This window comes from Mesoplodon densirostris, chromosome 3 (genome assembly GCF_025265405.1).
Source record: "Mesoplodon densirostris isolate mMesDen1 chromosome 3, mMesDen1 primary haplotype, whole genome shotgun sequence".
NCBI lineage: Eukaryota > Metazoa > Chordata > Mammalia > Artiodactyla > Ziphiidae > Mesoplodon > Mesoplodon densirostris.
In genome coordinates this window covers 154724334-154749930 of record NC_082663.1, presented here as the reverse complement: position 1 = coordinate 154749930, position 25597 = coordinate 154724334, and the positions used below count along the sequence as shown (strand labels likewise).

The following is a 25597-nucleotide window of genomic DNA, read 5'->3' as shown; positions in this document are numbered from 1 at the left end:
GCTCAGAACCTCCCGGTGGCTTCCTGGGGTGGGCAGCCTCTAAGATGACCCCAATGATCCCCCCTCCTGATATTCACCCCCTGATGTGATCCCCTTTCCTCAAGCATGGACTGGACCTAATGACTCACTTCTAGTGAAAAGAATGCCGCCAAAGTGTTGAAATGTCACTTCATAGATCAGGTTACTAAGAGGCTGTGGCTCCTGTTTTAGGTGCCTTCTCCACTCCCTTGCTGGCTCACCCTCAAGGAAGCTGCTCTATGGGGAGGCCTACATGGCCAGAACTGAGGTCTCTGGCCAAAAGTCAAGAAGGACCTGAGGCCAACAGCCTTGTGAATGAACTTGGAAGTGGACCCTACCCCAGTTGCACTATCTTCAAAGTGCAATAAAGTGAGGTATGCCTGTAAATGTTTGTAGTTTAAGCCGCTAAATTTGGGAGCAATTTGTCATCTCTTATTAGCTGCAGTAGATAACTAACTTCCCATTACACTTAAAAATAAAACCCAAACTCTTCCCCTTGGCCTACCAGGGCCCAACTTGATCTGGGCCTGTGTAGCTCTCCAACAGTATTTCATACACCTCTCCCTCTTGTCACACTGTGGAGCTGCACTGTCCAGTACAGTAGCCACTGGCCACGTGTGGCTATTTAAATTAAAATTAAATAAAATGAAAATTCAGTTCCTCAGTCATACTAGCCACTTTTCAAGTGCTTAATAGCCACATGTGACTAATGGCTACTGTATTGGAAAACACAGGTAGAGAATATTTCCATCATTGCAGAAGTTCTGACAGGCAGCACTCGTCTGGAGGAAGGAGTGGCTTCCATTTGTACAAATGTTCCATGGTGGTGGCCTGAATGACCGGGATAAAAATGGTGCCACCGAGTGAGGAGGAATGAAAGATGATGGGCTGGGTACCTCCTGACCCCCTAAACTTGTCTTTGAATAGGCAGTTCTGACACCTCTTGAAATGTACACCCCCAAGTCTCTGCTACAGAGGAGTGGGGTCTGTGTGTGTCCGTGGATCCAGGAACCTGTGAGCAGGAACTTGATGGTTTCTCCCTTCTCATCCCATAGACTGACACCTCAGGTATGGAAAGACAGAAACCAGGGTGAGGAGATAGTGCCTTTCTGCTCTGATCCAAAGCAGTTGATGGAAGGGACCCAGATGTTCAGGGGGAACTGGGCACGCGTGTAGAAATTGCTGAGGCGGGGGGTGTCCACATGGGAAAGTTTCTTCGTAAACTCCTATAGACTGAGCCCCAACCATATGCCAGGCTCTGCCCTTTCACATGCATTCCCATTCAAGCATCTCAACAAGCCTGCCAGATGGTGTGAGTGCCATCCCCTCCCTAAAGAGGCGTGGCAGTCAAGGTTCAGAAAAACTTAGCCCCTGACCCATGGTCACGCCAGGGGTTGGTAGTGATTTGAGGTTTGGGTAGTGATTTGAGGTTCAAGACGGGATTTGAAGGTTTCCTGATTGAAGTTCGTTGCTGTTTTTTTCCCTCTAGTCCCTGCATCTAAGGTCATTGTTTTCCTATTCTTTAAGCTACTGACTTACAGAGCTGATCACTAGCGGTTTTGTTTTGTTTTAGAAACTTCCTGGTAACGATGCATGAATTCTTGCTTGCATCAGTTAGGACTCTTGGTTGCAACTAAAACCGGCTGAAGTAAAAAACTGGAATTTATTGGTTTAAGTAACTGAAAAGTATAGGTGGTGGTTCTGATTTCAAGTGTCATTGCATCTCAGGTCTCAAATGGTGTCACTCAAAATTTGTCTTTCCCATATTCTGACTCGGCTTTTAAAGTGTTGTGTTTATTCTCAGGCAGTTTCTGAGATGCTAAAGATGGCTGCCAGCAGCTTCAAGCTCACTTCCTACCAACATGGCAACTTTTATAGAAAGAGAAAGCCTCTATCTTGATTCCAGCAAAAATCCTGGGGTTGCCTCTCATTGGTTTGATTTGGGTCAGGTGTTCATTTTGGACCAATCACTGAGGACAGAAAGAGGCAGGTTTCTTTTTTTTTTTTCATTGTGAAAAAGTCTCTTTATTTTAAGAAAAAAATTTAACAAGTTTCATTTAGCAAAATACACCCAAAAGGAAATCACAATACAAAGAAAGTTTTAAGTCAAGGCCTCACCAATTCCTACAGTATTAGTAATGTGTTTCAATTTCCAAAACTAACTCTTAAAAAGCTTAAACTTAACCTAAAAGATTTTAAATGAAAATAAACTAGAATGAACAAATATGAGAAATGTTCCTCTTTGAATAAGGGATCTAGCACCCTGAGTTTTCCTAAAGAGGCAGTGTTCTAATTGACCAGGTCTGGATCACATGCCCACTCCACCCTCAGCTGAGGGATCGGGTAAGCTTTCTTATATCCACTTGATGGAAGGGGGAATGGGCCCCTCCCCAAAGGAACATTGAGGGCTCTTACTAGATAAAGGGAGAATGAATGCTAAAGAAGGGAAATGACAGATGTCCACCAGAGGTTCTCAAATTACGTTCCGCCACTGTATATACCTTTAATTTTACGGAAGTCAAAGAAAGAGGCAGTGGGAATGGAGAGAAGTGGAGGGATTTGAGAAATATGTGGGCAGTGTAATGAACAGAACTTGGAGGCTGGTTAGACTTGAGGGATAAGGGAGAGTGGAAGGCCTTGGCTGCAAGCAACAGAACATGGCTCTAGCTACTTAAACAAAAGGGAATTTACTTTATGGGAATGCCCTCAGCGGTTCATAGCATCAACTAGAAGGAATAGGCTTGGAAATAAGAAGGAATTAAGGACCACTAGAGGATCAGGAAGCAGGAATTACAGCAGACACTTTGGTTGTCTACCTAATATCCAATTCCACTCCCCTTCCTCTTTTGCAGAGTCCCAATTCTGTTCCTGTGGCCACTTTACCTCACAGCCTGACTTGGCTCCAGGGTTGATTGGCCTAAGACAGGAGATCCCCTTACCTTTGCCAGAGATTGGTTTAGGAGTGTCTGGTAACCCAGTTGTGGCCATTGAGCCATGAGGGGAGGTCTGCTTGGGATTTTTTTGGGAGGAAGATTTCCTCATTTCTAAGAAAGATCTACTGGAAGGGAAGGTTCCTCTTCACTGGAGTTTAGACGTGATTCTTGGAGCTGTGGCAGCCATCTTGTGACCATGAGGGAATCAGCCTGAAGGTATGCACACTGAGGACCATAGTAAACAAAAAGAAGAAGGAACATGGGTTCTTGATGACATTGTTAAACCACTGAAAGCACTATTCCTGGAGACCCTCCACTCTAGATCTCTAATGATACAAAATGATGCATTTGAATTTCCTTGCTACTTAAGCTTGGCTTTTGGAAGGCATCCTGACTTATGTCATGTAGCAGGGACAATCTGGTCGGGGCACAGTTGGTGCAATGGCAGACTTCCAACCCCAGCTCTTTTCACCATCCTTGGGTGGCCTGTTCAGGATTCAGAGTCCTGGGAGAGAGTGCCCATTGGCCACGTTTAGGCCCCTCTGACTATGTTAATGTAGGGGGAGGGTTATCTGGTCCATTAGGCTTCCAGAGTGGGAGGTGATCACTAGAAATTACCCTTCCCCCACACAATGGGGGAGGGGTGACCCCAAATAGAAACTGGGAGACTAGAGGAAGAGGAACGGGGAGTAGATGTTGAAAATCCAAATACCCATGAATGTCCATCTCCAGTCCCAGCAGACTGGATGCCTCATCTCACATTCCCTACAAAGCACCCCGTGCTCATCACATTCTTCATTTGATATGCTACATTCAGGTTTCTGTGAAGTTGTAGTACTCACTCTGCCTGGAAGCTGTTCTCTCCCTTTCCCACCTGCAAAGCCCTATTCATTGTGAAGACCTGTCTAAAAGGCCCCTTCCAGGCTTCCCTGGTGGTGCAGTGGTTAAGAATCTGCCTGCCAGTGCAGGGGACATGCGTTCAAGCCCTGGTCCAGGAAGATCCCACATGCCGTGGAGCAAATAAGCCCATGCGCCACAACTACTGAGCCTGTGCTCTAGAGCCAGCGAGCCACAACTACTGAAGCCCATGCACCTAGAGCCTGTGCTCCACAACAAGTGAAGCCACCACAATGAGAAGCCCGCGCACCGCAACAAAGAGTAGCCCCTGCTCACCACAACTAGAGAAAGCCCACGTTCAGCAACGAAGACCCAACATGGCCCAAAATAAATATAAATAAAATAAATTAAAAGGCCCCTTCCATTTGGAGGGAGAGCTGGCTTCTCATCAGGAGGAAGGAGGCAACGTGGGACCAGCTCTGGGCCATGGACCGTATTCAAGAACTGCAATCAAGAACTGACAAAGGGGACTTCCCTGGTGGTGCAGTGGTTGAGAATCCGCTTGCCAATGCAGGGGACACGGGTTCAAGCCCTGGTCTGGGAAGATCCCACATGCCGCGGAGCAACTAGGCCCATGCACCACAGCTACTGAGCCTGCGCTCTGGAGCCTGCGAGCCACAACTACTGAGCCCATGAGCCACAACAACTCCCTGCTCTGCAACATGAGAAGCCACCACAACAAGAAGCCCATGCACCATAATGAAGAGTAGCCCCCACTCACCACAACTAGAGAAAGCCCATGCACAGCAACAAAGACCCAACGCAGCCAAAGATAAATAAATAAATTTAAAAATACTGTAAAAAAAAAAGAACTGACAAAGGTGCTTTCGTTTTAATGAGCTCATCTATACAGCTCACAGTTTCACTTTCATCACAGTCTTTTAAAAAAATATTTATTTATTTGGCTGCACTGGGTCGTAGTTGTGGCACACAGGATCTTCGTTGCAGCGTCTGGGATCCCTTTTTTTTTTTAAGTTGTGGCATGCAGGATCTTGTGGCATGTGGGATCTAGTTCCCTGACCAGGGATCGAACCCAGGCCCCTGCATTGGGAGTGTGGAGTCTTAACCACTGGACCACCAGGGAAGTCACTCACCATGGCCCTCATCATAGTCTTAATAGCTGTCCCATCAACTTTTTTTGTTTAATCAGTTTTTAAATTTAAAAAATTTTCTTTTTTAGCTGTGTCAGGTCTTAGTGGCGGCATGCGGGATATTTCCTCGCAGCGAGCAGGCTCTTCGTTGCAGTGCACAGGCTTCTCTCTAGTGGTGGCGTGCAGGTTTTCTCTCTCTAGTTGTGGCACGCAGGCTCCAGGGCGTGTGGGCTCTGTAGTTTGCGGCACGCGGGCTCTCTAGTTGAGGCGTGCGAGCTTCAGTAATTGTGGCGCACGGGCTTAGTTGCTCCGCGGCATGTGGGATCTTAGTTCCCTGACCAGGGATCGAACCAGCGCCCCCTGCATTGCAAGGCGGATTCTTTACCACTGGACCACCAGGGAAGTCCCAATAGCTGTCACATCAACTTTTGAAAACAATTGTTGAAGTGGTGCCTCTATTCCTGCCGTCCTGTTGCTGTGTTTCTGTTCCAGGAAGTCTTCCATGGCCTGCCTGTCTTCCAGCAGAATTAAGGAATTGCTGCATTCTGTCTTCACTTCATTTCCCACAAATTACTTGGTATCAGTCAGGACTTCTTTGAAAGCGATGGAAGCCCATTCAAATTGGTTTTAATTGGTGCATATAACTGAGAATTCTTGAGGGTATCTCTAGTTTTAGGATCCAGGTTCGCAAATAAAATAATCAGTAATCAATTTATCTGTATTAGTTATCAAATGCTGGGTAACAAATCATCCTAAACTTTATGGCTTAAAACAACAAACATCAATTAGGATTTTCTCAAGTTCAGAAGTTCAAGAATTCAGGAGCAGCTTAGCGGGATGGTCGGGCTTGAGGTCTCTAATGAGGTTACAGGCCAGATGGTCGGGGCTGCGGTATCCATATCCAAAGTGGTTCGTTCACATGGCTGTCCAGTTGGTGCTGGCTGTTGTCAGGAGGCTTTACTTTCTTCCCTCATGGGCCTCTCTGCAGGACTGCTTAAGTGTCCTCACAGCATGGCAGCTGGCCTCCCCCAGAGTGAGTGATCCATGAGACCAAGGCAAAAATTGCAATGCTTTTTATGATCTGGGCTTGGAAGTCAAACACAATCATTTCTGCCATATTCTACTGGACACAAAGAACAGCTCTGAATCAGTTTTAGAAGAGACTATTCAAGGTCATGAATCCCAGGAGGTGAGGATCAATGGGGACCATCTAGGAGGTTGCCTCCTACAGCATTCCTCCATCCTTCCTTCCCTGTTTGCTCTGCTATTCCTATATGTATGCTTCATTCTCAGGCAGGCCTTCCGCAGGCAGTGACAGAGATGGCCATCAACATCTCCAGGCTTGCATTCTTAGGGACCCCAGTGGGAAGAAAGTACCTTTATCATAAAAGTTCTGGTGAAAGTCCCAAGGCTGACTCTGATTGGCCAAACTTGCGTATAGCTTATCCCTGAACAAATTGCTGTGGTCTAGAGATACCATGCTCTGATTGGCCAGACCTAGGCCACACCCCCAGCCCTAGAACCGAGGGTAGAGTGGACAGCACTAGAGACTCATGGAGCGGATGAAGGAGGAGTGGCTCTCAAAGGAAAAATCAGGGTGTCCTTACTGAACCAAGGTGATGGTTGTTGGGCAGGAAAAGTAATACATGCCCAACCTATCTCCTTCCTTTGTGCTCCAGTTGCATATTTTAGCACCCCTTGGTTTAGTATTTTTAGTATTTTTTCCATGGAATAATTTACTTTCTTTGTAGGTAGAACTCTAAAATGGCCCCCAAGTTCCTTGGTGTAAACATACCTTCTCCCAGTCATTTAATCAAACACTAATCTAGATGCTTCTGTAGAAAAATGCTGCAAATGTAAGTAAGGTCCCAAATCAGTTGACCTTAAGACAGGGAGATTCTCCTTAGTGGGCCTGACCTAATCAGATGAGCCCTTAAAAGTGACAGGGTTCTTCCTGGCAAAAGAAATTCAAAGGGTAAGAGAGTCAACATGGGGGAGATTCTCTGTTGTTGGCTTGGAAAATCGAAGGGGCTCTATGGCAAGAAATGCAGGTAGCTTCTAGCAGCTCAGGGCAGCCCCTGGCTTACAAAGAAAAAGGAACCTCAGTCTTACAAACACAAGGAACTGAATTCTGCCAATGACCTGAATGACCTTGGAAGGGAATTTTTCCCCAGAGCCTCCAGAAAACTTAGCCTTGATCTCAGTTTTGTGAGACCCTGAGCAGAAAACTGAGTCACGCAGTGCTGGACTTTTGACCCACAGATTTACGAACTAATTAATGGGTATTACTTTAAGCTGCAAAGTTTGTGGTTAATTTTAGGCAGCAATAGAAAATGAATATACTTCTCCATAGACTCTAAGATTCCTAAAGTAGGGAGCTTCTCTTGGATCTCTTTAAACTCCTCATCCCCAAAAGGACCCAAAACAAAGATGGTCCCTCTTCCTGCTTCTGGTTCCACTATCTGGGAAAGAGAGGAGGAGCCCCACTCCTTATTATGCTACTCCCACCCACCAGCTCCCAACTCTCCCATCCTTGGGGGCACACCAAGGAAACTCTCTGCTTGGCTTTCCATAAACAGCCCAGGTGGGCAGCTCGACCAATCTCTGCTTCCCAGGCCTCAGGGACCCAGTTCTTTTTTTTTTTTTAAATTATTATTTATTTATTTATTTTTGGCTGCATTGGGTCCTTGTTGCTGTGCACGGGTTTTCTCTAGTTGTGGCAAGTGGGGGCTACTCTTCGTTGTGGTGCATGGGCTTCTCATTGTGGTGGCTTCTCTTGTTGCGGAGCATGGGCTCCAGGCATGCAGGCTTCAGTAGTTGTGGCACATGGGCTCTAGTAGTTGTGGCTCACAGGCTCTAGAGCTCAGGCTCAGTAGTTGTGGCACACAGGCTTAGTTACTCCGCAGCATGTGGGATCTTCCCGGATCAGGGCTCGAACTCATGTCCCCTGCATTGGCAGGTGGATTCTCAACCACTGCGCCACCTGGGAAGCCCGACCAGTTCTGTTGATCTGGACTCCTGGGCAAGTGGTTGGACCAACAGACAGAGGCCATGAGGGCTCTGCTGCTCCTGGGGGTCCTGATGGTGAGCCTGGAGTCAGCAGTTTTGGTGAGGGCTGTGGGAACAAGGAGGGTTGTACTGGAATGGCCCTGGGGGGTCCCTATCACAACCTTGGCCTCTGCCCATGACCTTTTAGTCTAGGTGATTGGAAGGCCTGTTTGGAAAGACTAGGCAAGCCTATAAGGCCAAAGTAGAGGACAGAAAGACAGACAGTGCTGGTGGATATGAGGACATGGCCTGCATTACTGGGGGAGGGGGACCTTGAGGAGACAATGGGAGGAGGAAGGAGGGGTCCAGGCCTTCTGAGGAAATCTCTGCATTTCTGGACTGTGAAAGGAAGCTGGGGACTAGCATGGGATCAGGGCAGGCAACGACTTTCTGGGAAAATTCCTGGCTTTCTTCTCTCTCTCCCATAGACTCCACCTTGGAAAGCCCCCAAGCAGCATAAGTTCATAGAGAGTGAGCACACAGTGGGTAAGTAGCCTGGGTCCACCTCCTGAGAAACCCTTGAACAGGGATGAGTATGGCAAGGAGTATGCAGATTGTTAGTCTCTGGCCCTTGGGGTGAGGGGAAGGATCCTGGGTGCTCTTCACTCTCATCCCGAGTTGTCTGGCTGGCATTCAGACCTGAGTGCCTACTATATGCCAGGTCTTATGTGCATGGGTGCCGGGGATCCAGAGTGATAGTGAACTGTGTGCTCCTTGAGGGCAAGGCTGGGGCTGTAACTGAGTGTCTGGTCCAGTACCTGCCAGTGTTCCTCGGTTTCCCCAGCCTCCCCCTTCCTTTCCTCTCCTCGATACATCTCACAGGCATCAGTCATGCCACACAGAGGCCAGGGCCCTTGACGGACAAGGAAGGATCAAGAGCAGGGCTCTGGAACCCAAATGCCTCTGAATCCCAGCTTCATCACTTATGTGCTGGATGGCTCTGGACCAATGACTTGACTTCTCCAAGCTTAAATCCCCACCTGTAAAACAAAGCTGGTAATGGTAAAACTCTTAGGGTTGTGGAGAAGGAGAAATGAGTCATTAATCCCCGTGAGGCACTCAGCCCACAGTTTGGTGCATGGTAAATGCTTAAAATATATTGGCTTTCATTATCAAGCTCCCTTTTAGATGGTGGATATCTGCCATCTCCCCCCTGCCATAGCTCCCCATTGCCTTTATTCTTCCAGGCACTAAATATTTACCTAGAATTGTAAACTAGATTGAGCCTTCCCTGGCAAGCCTGCCCTGATGGGATCAGGCCCAGCCCCTTAGCATGGCACTGAGGCAATCCTGAGTACCTCACCTCCTCTCCTCAGCATTCCACACCTAGCCAAACTGCTCTCCTCCCTCTAGCCTGACCCAACCTAGCTGCCCTGCCGTTGCCTAATCATCTACTTAGGGTCCTACTCTTCTGTGTCCATTCCATTTGCATCTCAGACCCCTCTGTCTTCCTTTAATGTCCTGTCCCTGATTTGGCCCTCAGCACAAGTGTCACTGGGCCTCTAATAACAAAATAGCAGCTAATGTACTATGTGCCAGACTCTGTGTAAGTGTTTTATAGACACGACCTCATTTAAGTTTTGCAACACTCCTCTGAAATAGATAGAGTCAATTCTCATTATTCATGGTAGTCATGTTCTATAAAGTCACCATGAACATTGAATTAGCAAAAGCTGAACCATTGCTCCTAGAGGAAATATAGGGTTAGGTTCCTGTTAGCTCTGGTCACAACATTTTCATCAACATATAACCTTGTTTTATGTGTGATTCTGTTTAAAGACACCTTACTTAATATATATTGTTGATTCATTGATATTGAATTCATGGCCAGCAGCACTATAGCTCATGCCTGGACGAAGCTTATCTAACCCACAAGTGTTCTACATAGTGTACATCACAGCCCTTTTGCACTTCAGAACACTGGACAGCACTTCAGCACTCTATTTGGGGGCCATTTTCAACAGCAAAATCATGTATCAAAAGCACAAAATTTGAGAAACATGGCACTAAATAGAGCATGAAAAGGACACTTGTTGAGAAGCAAGAAGAACTACAATCCTGCAGCCTGTGGAACAAAAAACACATTCACAGAAAGATAGACAAGATGAGAAGGCAGAGGGCTATGTACCAGATGAAGGAACAAGATAAAACCCCAGAAAAACAACTAAGTGAAGTGAAGATAGGCAACCTTCCAGAAAAAGAATTCAGGATAATGATAGTGAAGATGATCCAGGACCTCGGAAAAAGAATAGAGGCAAAGATCGAGAAGATGCAAGAAATGTTTAACAAAGATCTAGAAGAATTAAAGAACAAACAAACAGAGATGAACAATACAATAACTGAAATGAAAAATACACTAGAAGGAATCAATAGCAGAATAACTGAGACAGAAGAACAGATAAGTGACCTGGAAGACAGAATGGTGGAATTCACTGCTGTGGAACAGAATAAAGAAAAAAGAATGAAAAGAAATGAAGATAGCCTAAGAGACCTCTGGGACAACATTAAATGCAACAACATTCACATTATAGGGGTCCCAGAAGGAGAAGAGAGAGAGAAAGGACCCAAGGAAATATTTGAAGAGATTATAGTCAAAAACTTCCTTAACATGGGAAAGGAAATAGCCACCCAAGTCCAGGAAGTGCAGAGAGTCCCATACAGGATAAACCTAAGGAGAAACATGCCGAGACACATAGTAATCAACTTGGCAAAAATTAAAGACAAAGAAAATTTATTGAAAGCAGCAAGGGAAAAATGACAAATAACATATAAGGGAACTCCCATAGAGTTAACAGGTGATTTCTCAGCAGAAACTCTACAAGCCAGAATGGAGTTGCATGACATATTTAAAGTGATGAAAGGGAAGAACCTACAACCATGATTATTCTACCTGGCAAGGATCTCATTCAGATTCATTGGAGAAATCAAAAGCTTTACAGACGAGCAAAAGCTAAGAGAATTCAGCACCACCAAACCAGCTGTACAACAAATGCTAAAGGAACTTCTCTAAGTGGGAAACACAAGAGAAGAAAAGGACCTACAAAAACAAACCCCAAACAATTAAGAAAGTGGTAATAGGAACATATATATCGATAATTACCTTAAACGTGAATGGATTAAATGCTCCAACCAAAAGACACAGGCTTGCTGAATGGATACAAAAACAAGACCCACATATATGCTGTCTACAAGAGACCCACGTGAGACCAAGGGGCACATACAGACTGAAGGTGAGGGGATGGAAAAAGGTATTCCATGCAAATGGAAATCAAAAGAAAGCTGGAGTAGCAATACTCATATCAGATAAAATAGACTTTAAAATGAAGAATGTTGGGGCTTCCCTGGTGGCACAGTGGTTGAGAGTCCGCCTGCCGATGCAGGGGACACGGGTTCGTGCCCCAGTCCGGGAAGATCCCACATGCCGTGGAGCGGCTGGGCCCGTGAGCCATGGCCGCTGGGACTGCGCGTCCGGAGCCTGTGCTCTGCAATGGGAGAGGCCACAACAGTGAGAGGCCCGCATACCACAAAAAAAAAGAATGTTACAAGAGACAAGGAAGGACACTACATAATGATCAAGGGATCAATCCAAGAAGAAGATATAACAATTATAAATATATAGGTACCCAACATAGGAGCACCTCAATACATAAGGCAGCTGCTAACAGCTATAAAAGAGGAAATCGACAGTAACACAGCAATAGTGGGGGACTTTAACACTTCACTTACACCAATGGACAGATCATCCAAACAGCAAATTAATAAGGAAACACAAGCTTTAAATGACACAATAGACCAGATAGATTTAATTGATATTTATAGGACATTCCATCCAAAAACAGCACATTACACTTTCTTCTCAAGTGCGCACAGAACATTCTCCAGGATAGATCACATCTTGGGTCACAAATCAAGCCACAGTAAATTTCAGAAAATTGAAATCATATCAAGCATCTTTTCTGACCACAATGCTATGAGATTAGAAATCAATAACAGGGAAAAAAATGTAAAAAACACAAACACATGGAGGCTAAACAATACATTACTAAATAACCAAGAGATCACTGAAGAAATCAAAGAGGAAATCAAAAAATACCTAGAGGGCTTCCCTGGTGGCACAGTGGTTGAGAGTCCGCCTGCCGATGCAGGGGCCACGGGTTCGTGCCCCAGTCTGGGAAGACCCCACATGCCACGGAGCGGCTGAGCCCATGAGCCATGGCCGCTGAGCCTGCGTGTCCGGAGCCTGTGCTGTGCAACGGGAGAGGCCACAACAGTGAGAGGCCCGCATACCGCAAAAAAAAAAAAAAAACCTGGGAAAAATGACAATGAAAACACAATGATCCAAAACCTACGGGATGCAGCAAAAGCAGTTCTAAGAGGGAAGTTTATAGCAATACAATTCTGCCTCAAGAAACAACAGACATCTCAAATATAACTTTACACCTAAAGGAACTAGAGAAAGAAGAACAAACAAAACCCAAAGTTAGTAGAAGGAAAGAAATCATAAAGGTCAGAGCAGAAATAAATGAAATAGAAACAAAGAAAACAATAACAAAGATCAATAAAACTAAAAGCTTGTTCTTTGAGAAGATAAAAAAATTGATAAACCATTAGCCAGACTCATCAAGAAAAAGAGGGAGAGGACTCAAATCAATAAAATGAGAAATGAAAATGGGGACGTTACAACAGACACCGCAGAAATACAAAGCATCCTAAGAGACTACTAGAAGCAACTCTATGCCAATAAAATGGACAACCTGGAAGAAATGGACAAATTCTTAGAAAGGTATAGCCTTCCAAGACTGAACCAGGAAGAAATAGAAAATATGAACAGACCAATCACAAATAATGAAATTGAAACTGTGATTAAAAATCTTGCAGCAAACAAAAGTGCAGGACCAGATGGCTTTACAGGTGAATTCTATCAAACATTTAGAGAAGAGCTAACACCCATCCTTCTCAAACTCTTCCAAACAATTGCAGAGAAAGGAACACTCCCAAACTCATTCTATGAGGCCACCATCACCCTGATACCAAAACCAGACAAAGACACTACAAAAAAAGAAAATTACAGACCAATATCACTCATGAATATAGATGCAAAAATCCTCAACAAAATACTAGCAAACAGAACCCAACAACACATTAAAAGGATCATACACCATGATCAAGTGGGATTTATCCCAGGGATGCAAGGATTCTTCAATATACACAAATCAATCAATGTGATACACCATATTAACAAATTGAAGAAGAAAAACCATATGATCATCTCAATAGATGCAGAAAAAGCTTTTGACAAAATTCAACACCCATTTATGATAAAAACTCTCCAGAAAGTGCACATAGAAGGAACCTACCTCAACATAATAAAGGCCATATACGATAAACCCATAGCAAACATCATTCTCAATGGTAAAAAACTGAAAGCATTTCCTCTAAGATCAGGAACTAGCAAGGGCAAGGATGTCCACTCTCACCACTATTATTCAACATAGTTTTGGAAGTCCTAGCCACGATAGTCAGAGAAGAAAAAGAAATAAAAGAAATCCAAATTGGAAAAGAAGAAGTAAAACTGTCACTGTTTGCAGATGACATGATACTATACATAGAGAATCCTAAAGATGCCACCAGAAAATGACTAGAGCTAATCAATGAATTTGGTAAAGTTGCAGGATACAAAATTAATGCACAGAAGTCTCTTGCATTCCTATACACTAATGATGAAAAATCTGAAAGTGAAATTAAGGAAACACTCCCATTTACCACTGCAACAAAAAGAATAAAATACCTAGGAATAAACCTACCTCGGGAGACAAAAGACCTGTATGCAGGACACTATAAGACACTGATGAAAGAAATTAAAGATGATACTAACAGATGGAGAGATATACCATGTTCTTGGATTGGAAGAATCAATATTGTGAAAAATGACTATACTACCCAAAGCAATCTACAGATTCGATGCAATCCCTATCAAATTGCAATGGCAATTTGAAAAAACCAATGGCATTTTTTACAGAAGTAGAACAAATAATCTTAAAATTTGTATGGAGACACAGAAGATCCGAATAGCCAAACAGCCTTGAGGGAAAAAAACGGAGCTGGAGGAATCAGACTCCCTGACTTCAGACTGTACTACAAAGCTACAGTAATCAAGACAATATGGTACTGGCACAAAAACAGAAATATAGATCAATGGAACAGGATAGAAAGCCCAGAGATAAACCCATGCACATATGGTCACCGTATATTTGACAACAGAGGCAAGGATATACAATGGAGAAAAGGCAGTCTCTTCAGTAAGTGGTGCTGGGAAAACTGGACAGCTACATGTAAAAGAATGAAATTAGAACACTACCTAACACCATCACAAAAATAAACTCAAAATGGATTAGAGACCTAAATGTAAGACTGGACACTATAAAACTCTTAGAGGAAAACATAGGAAGAACACTGTTTGACATAAATCACAGCAAGATCTTTTTTGATCCACCTCCTAGAGTAATGGAAATAAAAACAAAAATAAACAAATGGGACCTAATGAAACTTAAAAGCTTTTGCACAGCAAAGGAAACTACAAACAAGACGAAAAGACAATCCTCAGAATGGGAGAAAATATTTGCAAACGAATCAATGGACAAAGGATTAATCTCCAAAATATATAAACAGCTCATGGAGCTCAATATTAAAAAAACAAACAACCCAATCAAAAAATGGGCAGAAGACCTAAATATACATCTCTCCAAAGAAGACATACAGATGGCCAAGAAGCACATGAAAAGCTGCTCAACAGCACTAATTATTAGAGGAATGCAAATCAAAACTACAATGAGGTATCACCTCCCACCAGTTAGGATGGGCATCATCAGAAAATCTACAAATAACAAATGCTGGAGAGGGTGTGGAGAAAAGGGAACCCTCTTGCACTGTTGGTGGGAATGTAAATTGATACAGCCACTATGGAGAACAGTATGGAGGTTCCTTAACAAACTGAAAATAGAATTGCCATATGACCCAGCAATCCCGCTACTGGGCATATACCCAGAGAAAACCATAATTCAAAAAGACACATGCACCCCAATGTTCATTGCAGCACTATTTACAATAGCCCGGACATGGAAGCAAACTAAATGTCCATCGACAGACAAATGGGTAAAGATGTGGTACATATAAACAATGGAATATTACTCAGCCATAAAAGGAACGAAATTGGGTCATTTGTTGAGACGTGGATGGATCTAGAGTCTGTCATACAGAGTGAAGTAAGTCAGAAAGAGAAAAACAAATATCGTATATTAACGCATATATGTGGAACCTAGAAAAATGGTACAGATGAACCGGTTTGCAGGGCAGAAATTGAGACACAGTTGTAGAGAACAGATGTATGGACAACAAGGGGGGAAAGTGGCAGGGGTGGGGTGGTGTGATGAACTCGGAGATTGGGATTGACATATATACCCTAATACGTATAAAATGGATGACTTATGAGAACCTGCTGTATAAAAAGATAAATACAATTTAAAAATTAAAAAAAAAAGACACTTGTTTACAGTAGGAGTTGAAACAAGAAGCAGAGCATCACCTTGTTTGACCTCAGCTGGGAATGTGCACTTCGGGTGACTCAAATTTTTCACCACTCTGTGCATGTCCACAAATGACAGTGAAAGCACCTTGATTATTGGTTTGGGGTTACAGATAAATTTTAGCAAGAAGTGCAGATAAGCAAATACAGAATCTGAATGAGGCTCAATTGTACTATTTTAAAAAATTACAATAGCAATATTTTTATTGTAAAAACTTTATAAATTACGGAAATAGAAAAGAAGGAAAAGTCACCCATAATCCACTATCTTCCAAAAACCACTGTTACAAATTTTGGAGATTTCATTCTAGATTTATTTTTTATGCATATGTAAATATATTTTTACAGAAATAGGACCATACTGACATGCTGGGTTTTTTAAAAAACTAAATTTATTTATTTATTTATTTATTTATGTCTGAGTTGGGTCTTTGTTGCTGCGCGCGGGGTTTATCTCTAGTTACCGCGAGTGGGGGCTCCTCTTCGTTGCGGTGCGCAGGCTTCTCATTGTGGTGGCTTCTCTTGTTGCGGAGCACGGGCTCTAGGCATGCATGCTTCGGTAGTTGTGGCTCACGGGCTCTAGAGCGCAGGCTCAGTAGTTGTGGCGCACAGGCTTAGCTGCTCTGTGGCATGTAGGATCTTCCCGGACCAGGGCTTGAACCCGTGTCCCGGGCATTGGCAGGTGGATTCCTATCCACTGTGCCACCAGGGAATCCCTGTCTCAACCATTTTTAAGTGTACAGTTCAGTGATATTAAGTACACTCACATTGTTGTGCAATCATTACCACCATCTATCTCCAGAATTCTTTGCATCGTGTAAAACTGAAACCCTTCATCTGTACTATGTATGATTTTTGCCATTTTTAACAGATGAGAAAACTAAGGCTCAGAGTGGTCAAGTGACTTCAACATTCAGCAAGTATTTATTAAGTGCCTACTTTGTAGCAAGCACTCTTCTAGGCCTGGAGGCTGCAGACTTGTCTAAAGTCATGCAGTTAATAGTTGGTGGAGTCAGGAGGCCACCAACTGACTCCAGAAACCCAACTCTTAAGCAGGATGTGGTCTTGAAGGCACAATGATCTTTTCAAAGGTCTATCCGTTTTCCAACCAGTCTCTGAGGGGTGGTACCCGGGCAGTGGGGCACGGGGAAAGTCATTAAGGAGTGTGTTACCCCTGCAGTTCTCACTGTTACCAGGGAGCCCTGCCACTTCCCCTTCCAGTACCACTGGCAGCTGTATCACAAATGTCTCCACAGAGGCTGGCCCGGCCCCAACCCCGGTAAGACTACGCCGGAAGGGTTGGAGCAGGGGTCTGGGGGAGGTGGACTCTGCCCATCCTTCTGTCCAAGGAACCCTGCTTGGAGAGAAGGGGCTGTGATAGGGAAGGGCAGCCCAGCCCCTTGGGCAGAGCTAGGAAGCTTCATCTCTTTCTTTCTTTCTTTTTTTATTTATTGAAGTATAGTTGATTTACAATGTTGTGTTGGTTTCAGGTGTACAGCAAAATGATTCAGTTATGTATATATTTTTTCAGATTATTTTCCATTATAAGTTATTACAAGATATTGAATATAGTTCCCTGTATTATACAGTAAATCCTTGTTGCTTATCTATTTTATGTATAGTAGTGTGTATCTGTTAATCTCATATTCCTAATTTATCACCCCCACCCCCGCTTTCCCCTTTGGTAACTGTAAGTTTGTTTTCTATGTCTGTAAGTCTGTTTCTAGTTTTTATATAGATTCATTTGTGTTATTGTTTAGATTCCACATATAAGTGCTATCACATAATATTTGTCTTTCTCCATCTGACTTACTTCACTTAGTATGGTATTTCCTAGGTCCACCCATGTTACTGCAAATGGCAATATTTCATTCTTTTTTTAATGGCTGAGTAATATTCCATTGTGTATATACCACATCTTCTTAAACCAATCATCCGTTGATGGGCACTTGGGTCACTTCCATGTCTTAAGCCTTATCTCTGTCTACAGGTGTGCTACCACCCCCAACTTCAAGAAGGATCAGCGATGTGGGCATACTGCCTGGAGCCAAAGAAAGTGAAAGGTGCCACACAACCTTTGGGGTGGCCCAGGGTCCTCTCCCCGACCCTAGCTACTCTCCTGGGTATCATCAGATCTAAAACATATGGGACTCTGGGCCCACCTATCTCCTTTCCTCCCAGAGGGAGAAGTTCTAAGAGGGGGTAGCCCCATTTTTTCATGTGGGTAAACTAAGGCTTGGAAATTTGGAGGGCCAAGGTCAAAAGACAAGCAGGTTTGGGTAGGGACTTGGCCCCACCTGTTTGATTCAGGCTCCCCACCCTTTCTCCCCCTGTGTTCATCTCTCAGATCACTGCAGCAAACACAACCCCTGCCAGAAAGGAGGGACCTGTGTGAACATGCCAAAGAGCCCACACTGCATCTGTCCAGATCACTTCACTGGGAAGCACTGCCAGAGAGGTAAGGAGATGCTGAGGCCAGGGGAGGGGCTGCTGGGGAACAGGGGCGGCCACGGGCCTACTGAAGAGGTCCTGTGGATTCCCAGAGATTTGGCATGGTCCCACACTCTCCTGAGACTACCCTACCCCTTTGTCCCCAGAGAAGTGCTTTGAGCCCCAGCTTCTTTGGTTCTTCCAGGAGAATGAAATATGGCATAGGCTTGAGCTGGCAGATGTAGCCAGGTGCCAGTGCAAGGGTCCGAATGCCCAGTGTAAGCCACTGGCCAGCCAGGGTGAGTAGATCGGTGGGGAGCTGGCCAGGGAGGAGGGCAGAAGGTGGGAAAGAAAGGCTGGCAGGAGGCCAGGTGGTGTGCCAACGTAAGAGGGAGCTCTCTGGGGGGGGGGCGGGGGTCTTTGAGCCTAGGGGTGGCTCAACATGCTCCTTCTCCCAGTCTGCCGTACCAGCCCATGTCTCAATGGGGGCAGCTGCCTACAGGCGGAGGGCCACCGCCTGTGCCGTTGCCCCACGGCCTACGCTGGACGCTTGTGCCAAGTGGGTGAGTTAGGGTGTCTGGGAAGCAGAAGCCCCGCCCCCACGTGGGAAGGGCTTGCAGAGAGGGAGGAGGGAGAGTGGAGAAGTGGGTGAGAGGGCGGCAGGAGACCATTCCATACCCTAGCTGTAGGGAGCCTTCTCTCTCCCCAGACCTCAAGGCGAACTGCTACGACGACCGCGACCGCGGGCTCAGCTACCGCGGCGTGGCCCGGACTAAGCTCTGGGGTGCACCCTGTCAGCCGTGAGCCTCCGAGGCCACCTACTGGAATGTGACCGCAGAGCAAACGCTGAACAGGAGACTGGGCGACCACGCCTTCTGCCGGTGCGCGGGTGGGGCAGGGCTGGGCGTCTCTTTCCGCCCCGGGGCCCTCTAGGGCTTCTCAACCACCTCCACCCCGTGGTTGCAGGAACCAGGACAACGACACCCGCCCGTGGTACTTTGTTCGGAGAGGCGAACGACTCAGCTGGAATTATTGCCGCCTGGCACGGTGCCAGGCCCCAGCCCCGGCGGCGCCCCAAATCCCTCCTCTGATCCGGATCTCATCTGGCCACCAGTACTTCCGTTTGCCCTCACTTTCGGCTTTGCAGAAACCTCAGTCCACGACCCAGACCCCGCTTCGACCCCTGACCTCAGGTAGTTGGGAAAGGTTAAGAATCCGAGCAGAGAAAGCACGGGACGAGCTACATTCCAACTGATGGTGGGTCTCCCGACCCTCAGCCTGGGCTTCTCCCACAGGCTGGTGCTGGCCGCCCGAGCAGCGGACTCCCCTGCCCAGCGCGGGCCCGGCGGGCTGTGGACAGTGGCTCCACAAACTGCTGTCCTCGCTGAGCCGCGTCGTCGGGGGACTGGTGGCGCTCCCCGGGGCGCATCCCTACATCGCCGCGCTGTAGCAGGGCCAAAATTTCTGCACCGGCAGCCTCCTCGCCCCCTGTTGGGTGCTGACCGAGGCTCACTGCCTGCAGAACCGGCGAGTGCCTGAGCGCTCAGCTCCCGGCCCGGGATCCCTAGCTCTTCTCTCCTCTGTGCCCAGCTTCCGCGCGACACCCGAACACGTGCCCTACCTCTACGCGTCCCCGCCCACCTTTCCCCCTTCTCCTTTTCAGAGCTCCCCAGGAGGAAGCTGAAACCCAAGAAGGGGCTCGGAAAGAGGGGGCTCCCGCAGGATGCCTGTGGCCGGCTCTGAGCGCGCTTCCTTTTCCCGACCCTGCCCCCAGACTTGCGCCGAAGGAGCTGACAGTGGTGCTCGGCCAGGACCGCCATAACCAGAGCTGTGAGCAGTGCCAGACGCTGGCCGTGCGCGCCTACCCCCTGCACGAGGCCTTCTCGCGTATCACCTACCAGCACGACCTGGGTGCCTGGGGGCGCCCCAGCGGGGATCAGGGGAAAGGGTGGGCAGGGCTCGAAGTCCTAGCGTCCCGGTCTCATGCTCCTCCCCGCTTGGGTTAGCTCTGGTGCGCCTGCAGGAGAGCGCTGAAGGCTGCTGCGCGCACCCGTCGCCTTTCGTTCAGCCAGTGTGCCTGCCGAGTAGCGCCGCCCGCCCGCCCGAATCCGAAGCCGCGCTCTGCGAAGTGGCCGGCTGGGGTCACCAGTTAGAAGGTAGGCAGAACCGCTGGGGGCGGGAGGGAGACCTCTGGCCACCGGAGTAGGCAAGAGAAGCCCGCAGGTTTGGTAACGCCAGGGACAAGTGGGGCCGACCTGGTGGGTTGTGAGGACGTGCAGGGCCCTTGTCTCTGCAGTCTGCTTCTCCAAGAGCTTGGTATTCACTGTTGGGGGGCGTTCCCGAATCTGAGGCGTACTGGGAGAATCGCACTTTCTCTTGATTCCCTCTGGGCACAGGGCTGCAAGGGCTACTAGGACGCTGGCCCGCGCTGGAGCAGCAGGTGGGCTGGATGGGGACCAAGGTTTTGAGACACTGGATGGGAAGTGGGGGTGGGGTTCCGAAGCAGTCCTGCTTCCTCCTGGTTCATTCACATCACCTCTCCTCTCTAGCCTCAGTTTTCTCGTCTATGAAATAGTGTTAAAGGCAACTCACTCCCTCTCGGGCTTGTTGTGAGGAAGGCAGGAGATTAGCGGGTTTGGAAGAGCCTGGCGCAGCCAGGTCCGTGGCCTGGGCGGAGAGGCGTCGGGAGGGGTGTGAGGAAGGCGCTCTCGGTTCGCAGGGTCAGGGGAATATTACAGCTTCCTGCAGTAGACTCAGGTGCCGCTCATCCGTCCGGAGCGCTGCTCCGCCCCCGACGTGCACGGAGCCGCCTTCACACACACCACCCCCCTCCCCGCATGCTCTGCGCTGGCTTCCTCGAGGGTGGCACTGACGCGTGCCAGGTGAGCCCTTGGACCCGCTTGGCGCCCTCCTCCAACCTAGTCAAGTGCAGATCCCAAGCCAAGGGCGCTGAGCCGCGTGTTCCCGACCCAGGGTAACTCCAGAGGCCCTCTGGTGTGTGAGGATGAGACCGCAGAGGGCCAGCTCATCCTGCGAGGCATCGTCAGCTGGGGTTCAGGTTGCGGCGACCGCCACATGCCAGGTGTACACACCGACGTGGCCAACTACCTAGCCTGGATCCGGGAGCACACTGCTTCCTGACCACCCCGGAACTCGCCTTTCCCTCCTGGGCAATTCTGGAATGGAAGTGTGGCATGATCATGGATAGCAAGGAATGTGTTCCATTCCCCCCAGCACTGCCAGCCCGGCGCCAGGCATGGCATAGAAATCAGTAAAGTGCTTTTGAAGATGCTTGAAAGGCACAGCTCTTCAGGGGTCCCATCAGGAAATGCCAAGATAGTATACCTGTGCTCAACTTCTCCACACCCCTTCAGAGAACAGAATCTATTGAGATCTGATGCAAGGTTTAGATTCATGTCCAGCTGACATTTACTAAGCCACACTGTGTACCAAACCTGTGCAAGGTGACTCCACAAGTATGAAACTAATATTTTAAGTTTATAGAACAGGAGTTTTCAACCTCGACTGTACATCAGAATCACCATGGGGAGCTTTTTGAACCTATGCCCAACATCCACCTCAGGTCAATTAAATCAATATTTCTAGGGTAGGGGGGTGGGTGGGTAGCCATTTGTTTTGTTTTGTTTTTTTACAAACAGAAAAAAGTGAAATGTTTATTTGGCAGAAAACTTTAGAAGTTAATAAAGAAATGACAATAACTGGTACATACATTAATTCAAAATATTTTTACTAAACACCAAATAGAATAGTTCCTGAACTTTTCACTAAGAACCTCTTCATTACTGAAAGAATGCCTAAAATGTAATCAATTTGGTTAGTTTTTTTTTTTTTTTTTTTTGCGGTACGCGGGCCTCTCACTGTTGTGGCCTCTCCCGTTGCAGAGCACAGGCTCCGGACGCGCAGGCTCAGCGGCCATGGCTCACGGGCCCAGCCGCTCCGTGGCATGTGGGATCCTCCCAGACCGGGGCACGAACCCGTGTCCGCTGCATGGGCAGGCGGACTCTTCAACCACTGCACCACCAGGGAAGCCCTAGTTAGGTTTTTAATCAAAAAATCTAAAGCTGCCAATCAGAGCTTTTGATTGGCATGAGATGACCAGGTTAACAACCTTGAAATCAGATCATGTGATTAAAAACAACTTTTTAAAGCTTTGTTTAACTATATACTCTGAATGAGGGAATTCGTTGGCCTCCGGCTGTGTACCATACACACACATACACAAACAAAAATAAGTACTAAGTTATTATGTATAAAAGATAATAAATGGTCCCTGTATATTCAGAGGGGAATAATGCCTACTTCTCATGAGGAACAAGGAGACAGATCATTAACTCCAGAGGGAGAACCAAGCAAGGCTGGCAGAAGAGACAAGAAGTCCTGTGTCCTGTGGATACGATGGAGAGGGCCTTTGGAGGCTGCAGAGACCAGGTGGCATCCAGGCCAGAGGGGAACTTGAGTGGATGTCAAGGTGGGTGGGGGAGGGCTTTCAAGGCTGGAGAAAAAGCGAGCCAAGACACCGAGTCACAGAATTACTGCCTGTTCAAGAGACAGTGCAGCACTTGGTGAGAGAGAAGGGGTGTAATCTAATGAGGGAATGTGAACGACAGAGAAAGGAAATCCTCATCCAAGGAGACCAGGCACAATGCCGGTCTGTATTTCTCAACAGCAGACCAGGCACAATGCTGGTTTGTATTTCTCAACAGCGGTTCAACAGAGAATCTGAGGTGGCCTGTGTGACTGGCAGAGGGTAAAATATCTTCCCAAGCACCGAGTCTCCCATGCACCCTGCAGCCAACCTCCCACCTCGAGGCCCCAGTCCCTTGGAATCAACACCACCCATTAGCAAGAAATTCATTAACGGAAAAACCTGCTCCAAATAGCAGAACAAACAAACAAAACTCAAAACTCAGAGATGATCACAGCATACTTTAACCCTCATACTTCACCTATGCCCCTATTGAGAGCAGGGTTCGCTCTGTTACTTAAACTGATTATTGCAGAAATGAATATCACTACCATATCACTGCTCCTACCACCCCCAAAAGTAAATAAACACTACACAAAATATAAACTTACCCCAAATAAAAGTCAACATTAACTTAAGGATACTAGTGGATTCCTATAGCACTAGGTTACTGCAGTACAATAACAGTTACTACGCTAACCTACGATATAATTCTCTTCCAACCTATTTACAAAATATCCTCACTCTGAGGTTCTGGAAGTGTTACATTGTTGCATTAGACTCCTCTTCTTGAGGTAGTTCAAAGTCTTGAAAAACAGCAAATTTATATATTTTTATATACTGCCACTGATGGGTAAATTATCATAAAAGGTCTACAACCGAAATCCTCATCCTTTGATATGCAGATCAGATCATACAAGCTTTTCCCCTCAGATCATACAAAATAATCTAAAACTGGAAACAGATTAACACTCATTCAAAAATAAAAATAATAACAAGCAGCAAAAACCAAAAACATAAAAAGGAATCTGTAAATGGCATCACACTAACAGTCTTAAACTTTGCTAAAGACAATATACTTGGTTTACCAAAGCAATAAGCATTTTATAAAGTACTCCAGAAATAACACTTATAAAAATAGGGGGAAAATTTTAGATGAGAGCACAAAACTAAAATCATATGCTCTGGCAAAGAGTTCTCCCAAAATGGCATGTCTACAAGAAGTGATGTTTGACAAAACTGTCTGGGCTGACTCAGCCACCAGCTCGTGTTCAGGTGGCTTTTCCTCAGGTTTGCTTCATCGGTGAAGGGGTATTTGCAGATGCCTGCTTGAGGTAGGCCAGGGAACCCTGAGGGATGTTGGCTGGCTTTTTGTGCTGCCTGTTGATGTCCTCCAGCACCTGCTGCCAATGTCTCAGTTTTGTTAAGTGCTTCTGGACCAGAGCATCCTTCTGCTGTAATTCGTTCCTCAGTTCCGAGACATCCTCTTTGATAACTTGCTCTGGTTTCTGGACAGATAACTGCAATCTTTTTTTGAGGAAAAAACATTCTGTCTGTCTCACAATATCTAGAAATTTCTGGATACACTGATCAACACCAGTTCGAATTTCTTCCTGATCTGTACCATTGACATAATCCTGACTCACCAGAGAAGCAAAGCAAGTCTTGAACAATGACTCCTACTCGTCCACCAAGGTACTGTTAGTTGTTCTCGGAATGCCTGGTATGGCCTGAAGAAGCGAAGCCTAGCCCAAGAGCCCCGGCGGGGGTGGCAGGGGTCCAGGTGGCTGCCCGGAGAACAAGCTTCCCAGCGGAGCCGCCATTTCTAAAATGGCCTAGCCATTTGTTTTAAAACCTCCCCAGGTGATTCTATCTGCAGCGGAGGTTGAGAACCATGGTTAGAAGTACTTAACATTAAACCAGTGGTGTGGACCTTTAAGGCTGATGGCGTGGAAGACCCTCACCCCTGCCCCAACTGTCACTAGGGCAGTGAGTCTCAAAGTGTGGTTCCTGGACCAGCAGCAGCATCGCCAGGGAACTTGTTAGAAATGCGTATTCTCTGGCTGCATCCCATACTGCAGAATGAGAAAACTCTGACTTGGGGCCCAGCAATCTGTTGATCAGCTTTCCAGGAGATTCTGGTACTCCTAATGTTTGAGAACCACATTCTGGGAGTTGAATGGTTATCGGGCTGAGAGGTCAGGCAGTTTAGACATGGCACCTTTCTTTTTATTCTTAAACTCGTGTGCTGTGCTTGATGGGCCATTGAAGTGTTCCCTTGTTTGTTTTGAGAGTTATTTTGACTCGTGCAATTCCCTCCTTCAGGCTAACTTTATTTTTTTTTTCTGCTTATCACACTTTTATTGTAGAAAATTTGAAAAATGTAGGATAAAAGTATGAAGAAATGAAAATCACCTGTATCTTACCATCTAGAAATAACTGCCATTATCTACTAACTTTAGAACTTCATCAGGCGTAAGATACGAACGCCGCCCCACCCGCACCCCATTCTCCAGCGTAGGTAGCCGTTCTGTGACCTTGCAGCCACCTCTACGTCACAACCCCGCCCCCCGAATACGTCATAATGCCTCGGGCGTTCCAGGTGCGCAGCGCAGCAGGACAACCCTCGAAAGTGAGAGGCGAGGGGCGCACTCTGAGCCGGAATGGGCGACTGGAAAGGCTACATCAGTGCGGTGCTGCGGGACCAGCGCATCGACGACGTGGCCATCATGGGCCACTCGGACAATCGCTGCGTCTGGGCATCGCGGCCCGGTGGCCTGCTGGCGGCCATCTCACCGCAGGAGGTGGGTGTACTCACGGGGCCGGACCGGCGCACCTTCCTGCAGGCGGGCCTGAGCGTGGCGGGCCGCCGCTGCTGCGTCATCCGAGACCACCTGCTGGCCGAGGGCGATGGAGTGCTGGACGCGCGCACTAAGGGGCTGGACGGGCGCGCCATCTGCGTGGGCCACACGCCGCGTGCACTCCTCGTGCTCATGGGCCGGCGGGGCGTGCATGGGGGCATTCTCAACAAGACGATGCACGAGCTGATCCATGGGCTGCACTCGCAGGGCACCTAGCAGGACAGCCAGACAGCACCAAAATAAAGTCTGAC

General features: G+C 46.9%; 2 protein-coding genes and 1 pseudogene across 2 annotated transcripts; 2 read left to right on the top strand and 1 right to left on the bottom strand.

Moving 5' to 3' along the window:
• The first annotated feature begins 7779 nt into the window (after nt 1–7779).
• On the top strand, nt 7780–21140 carry F12 (coagulation factor XII). The gene is given in 16 exon segments (XM_060094519.1): nt 7780–8047; nt 8416–8473; nt 16750–16867; nt 17560–17596; nt 17599–17632; nt 17917–18027; nt 18167–18298; nt 18458–18562; nt 18709–18880; nt 18966–19195; nt 19295–19526; nt 19774–19910; nt 20006–20155; nt 20719–20828; nt 20831–20881; nt 20973–21140. Coding segments are annotated over 16 exon segments (1902 nt in total). The 5' UTR covers nt 7780–7990.
• A 2626-nt stretch (nt 21141–23766) lies between these two features.
• LOC132485862 (mediator of RNA polymerase II transcription subunit 28-like) lies at nt 23767–24308 on the bottom strand (annotated as a pseudogene).
• An 840-nt stretch (nt 24309–25148) lies between these two features.
• Nucleotides 25149–25562, top strand: PFN3 (profilin 3). The gene has a single exon (XM_060092463.1). The coding sequence runs from the start codon at nt 25149–25151 to the stop codon at nt 25560–25562; it is 414 nt and encodes a 137-aa protein (XP_059948446.1).
• The last annotated feature ends 35 nt before the right edge of the window (nt 25563–25597 follow it).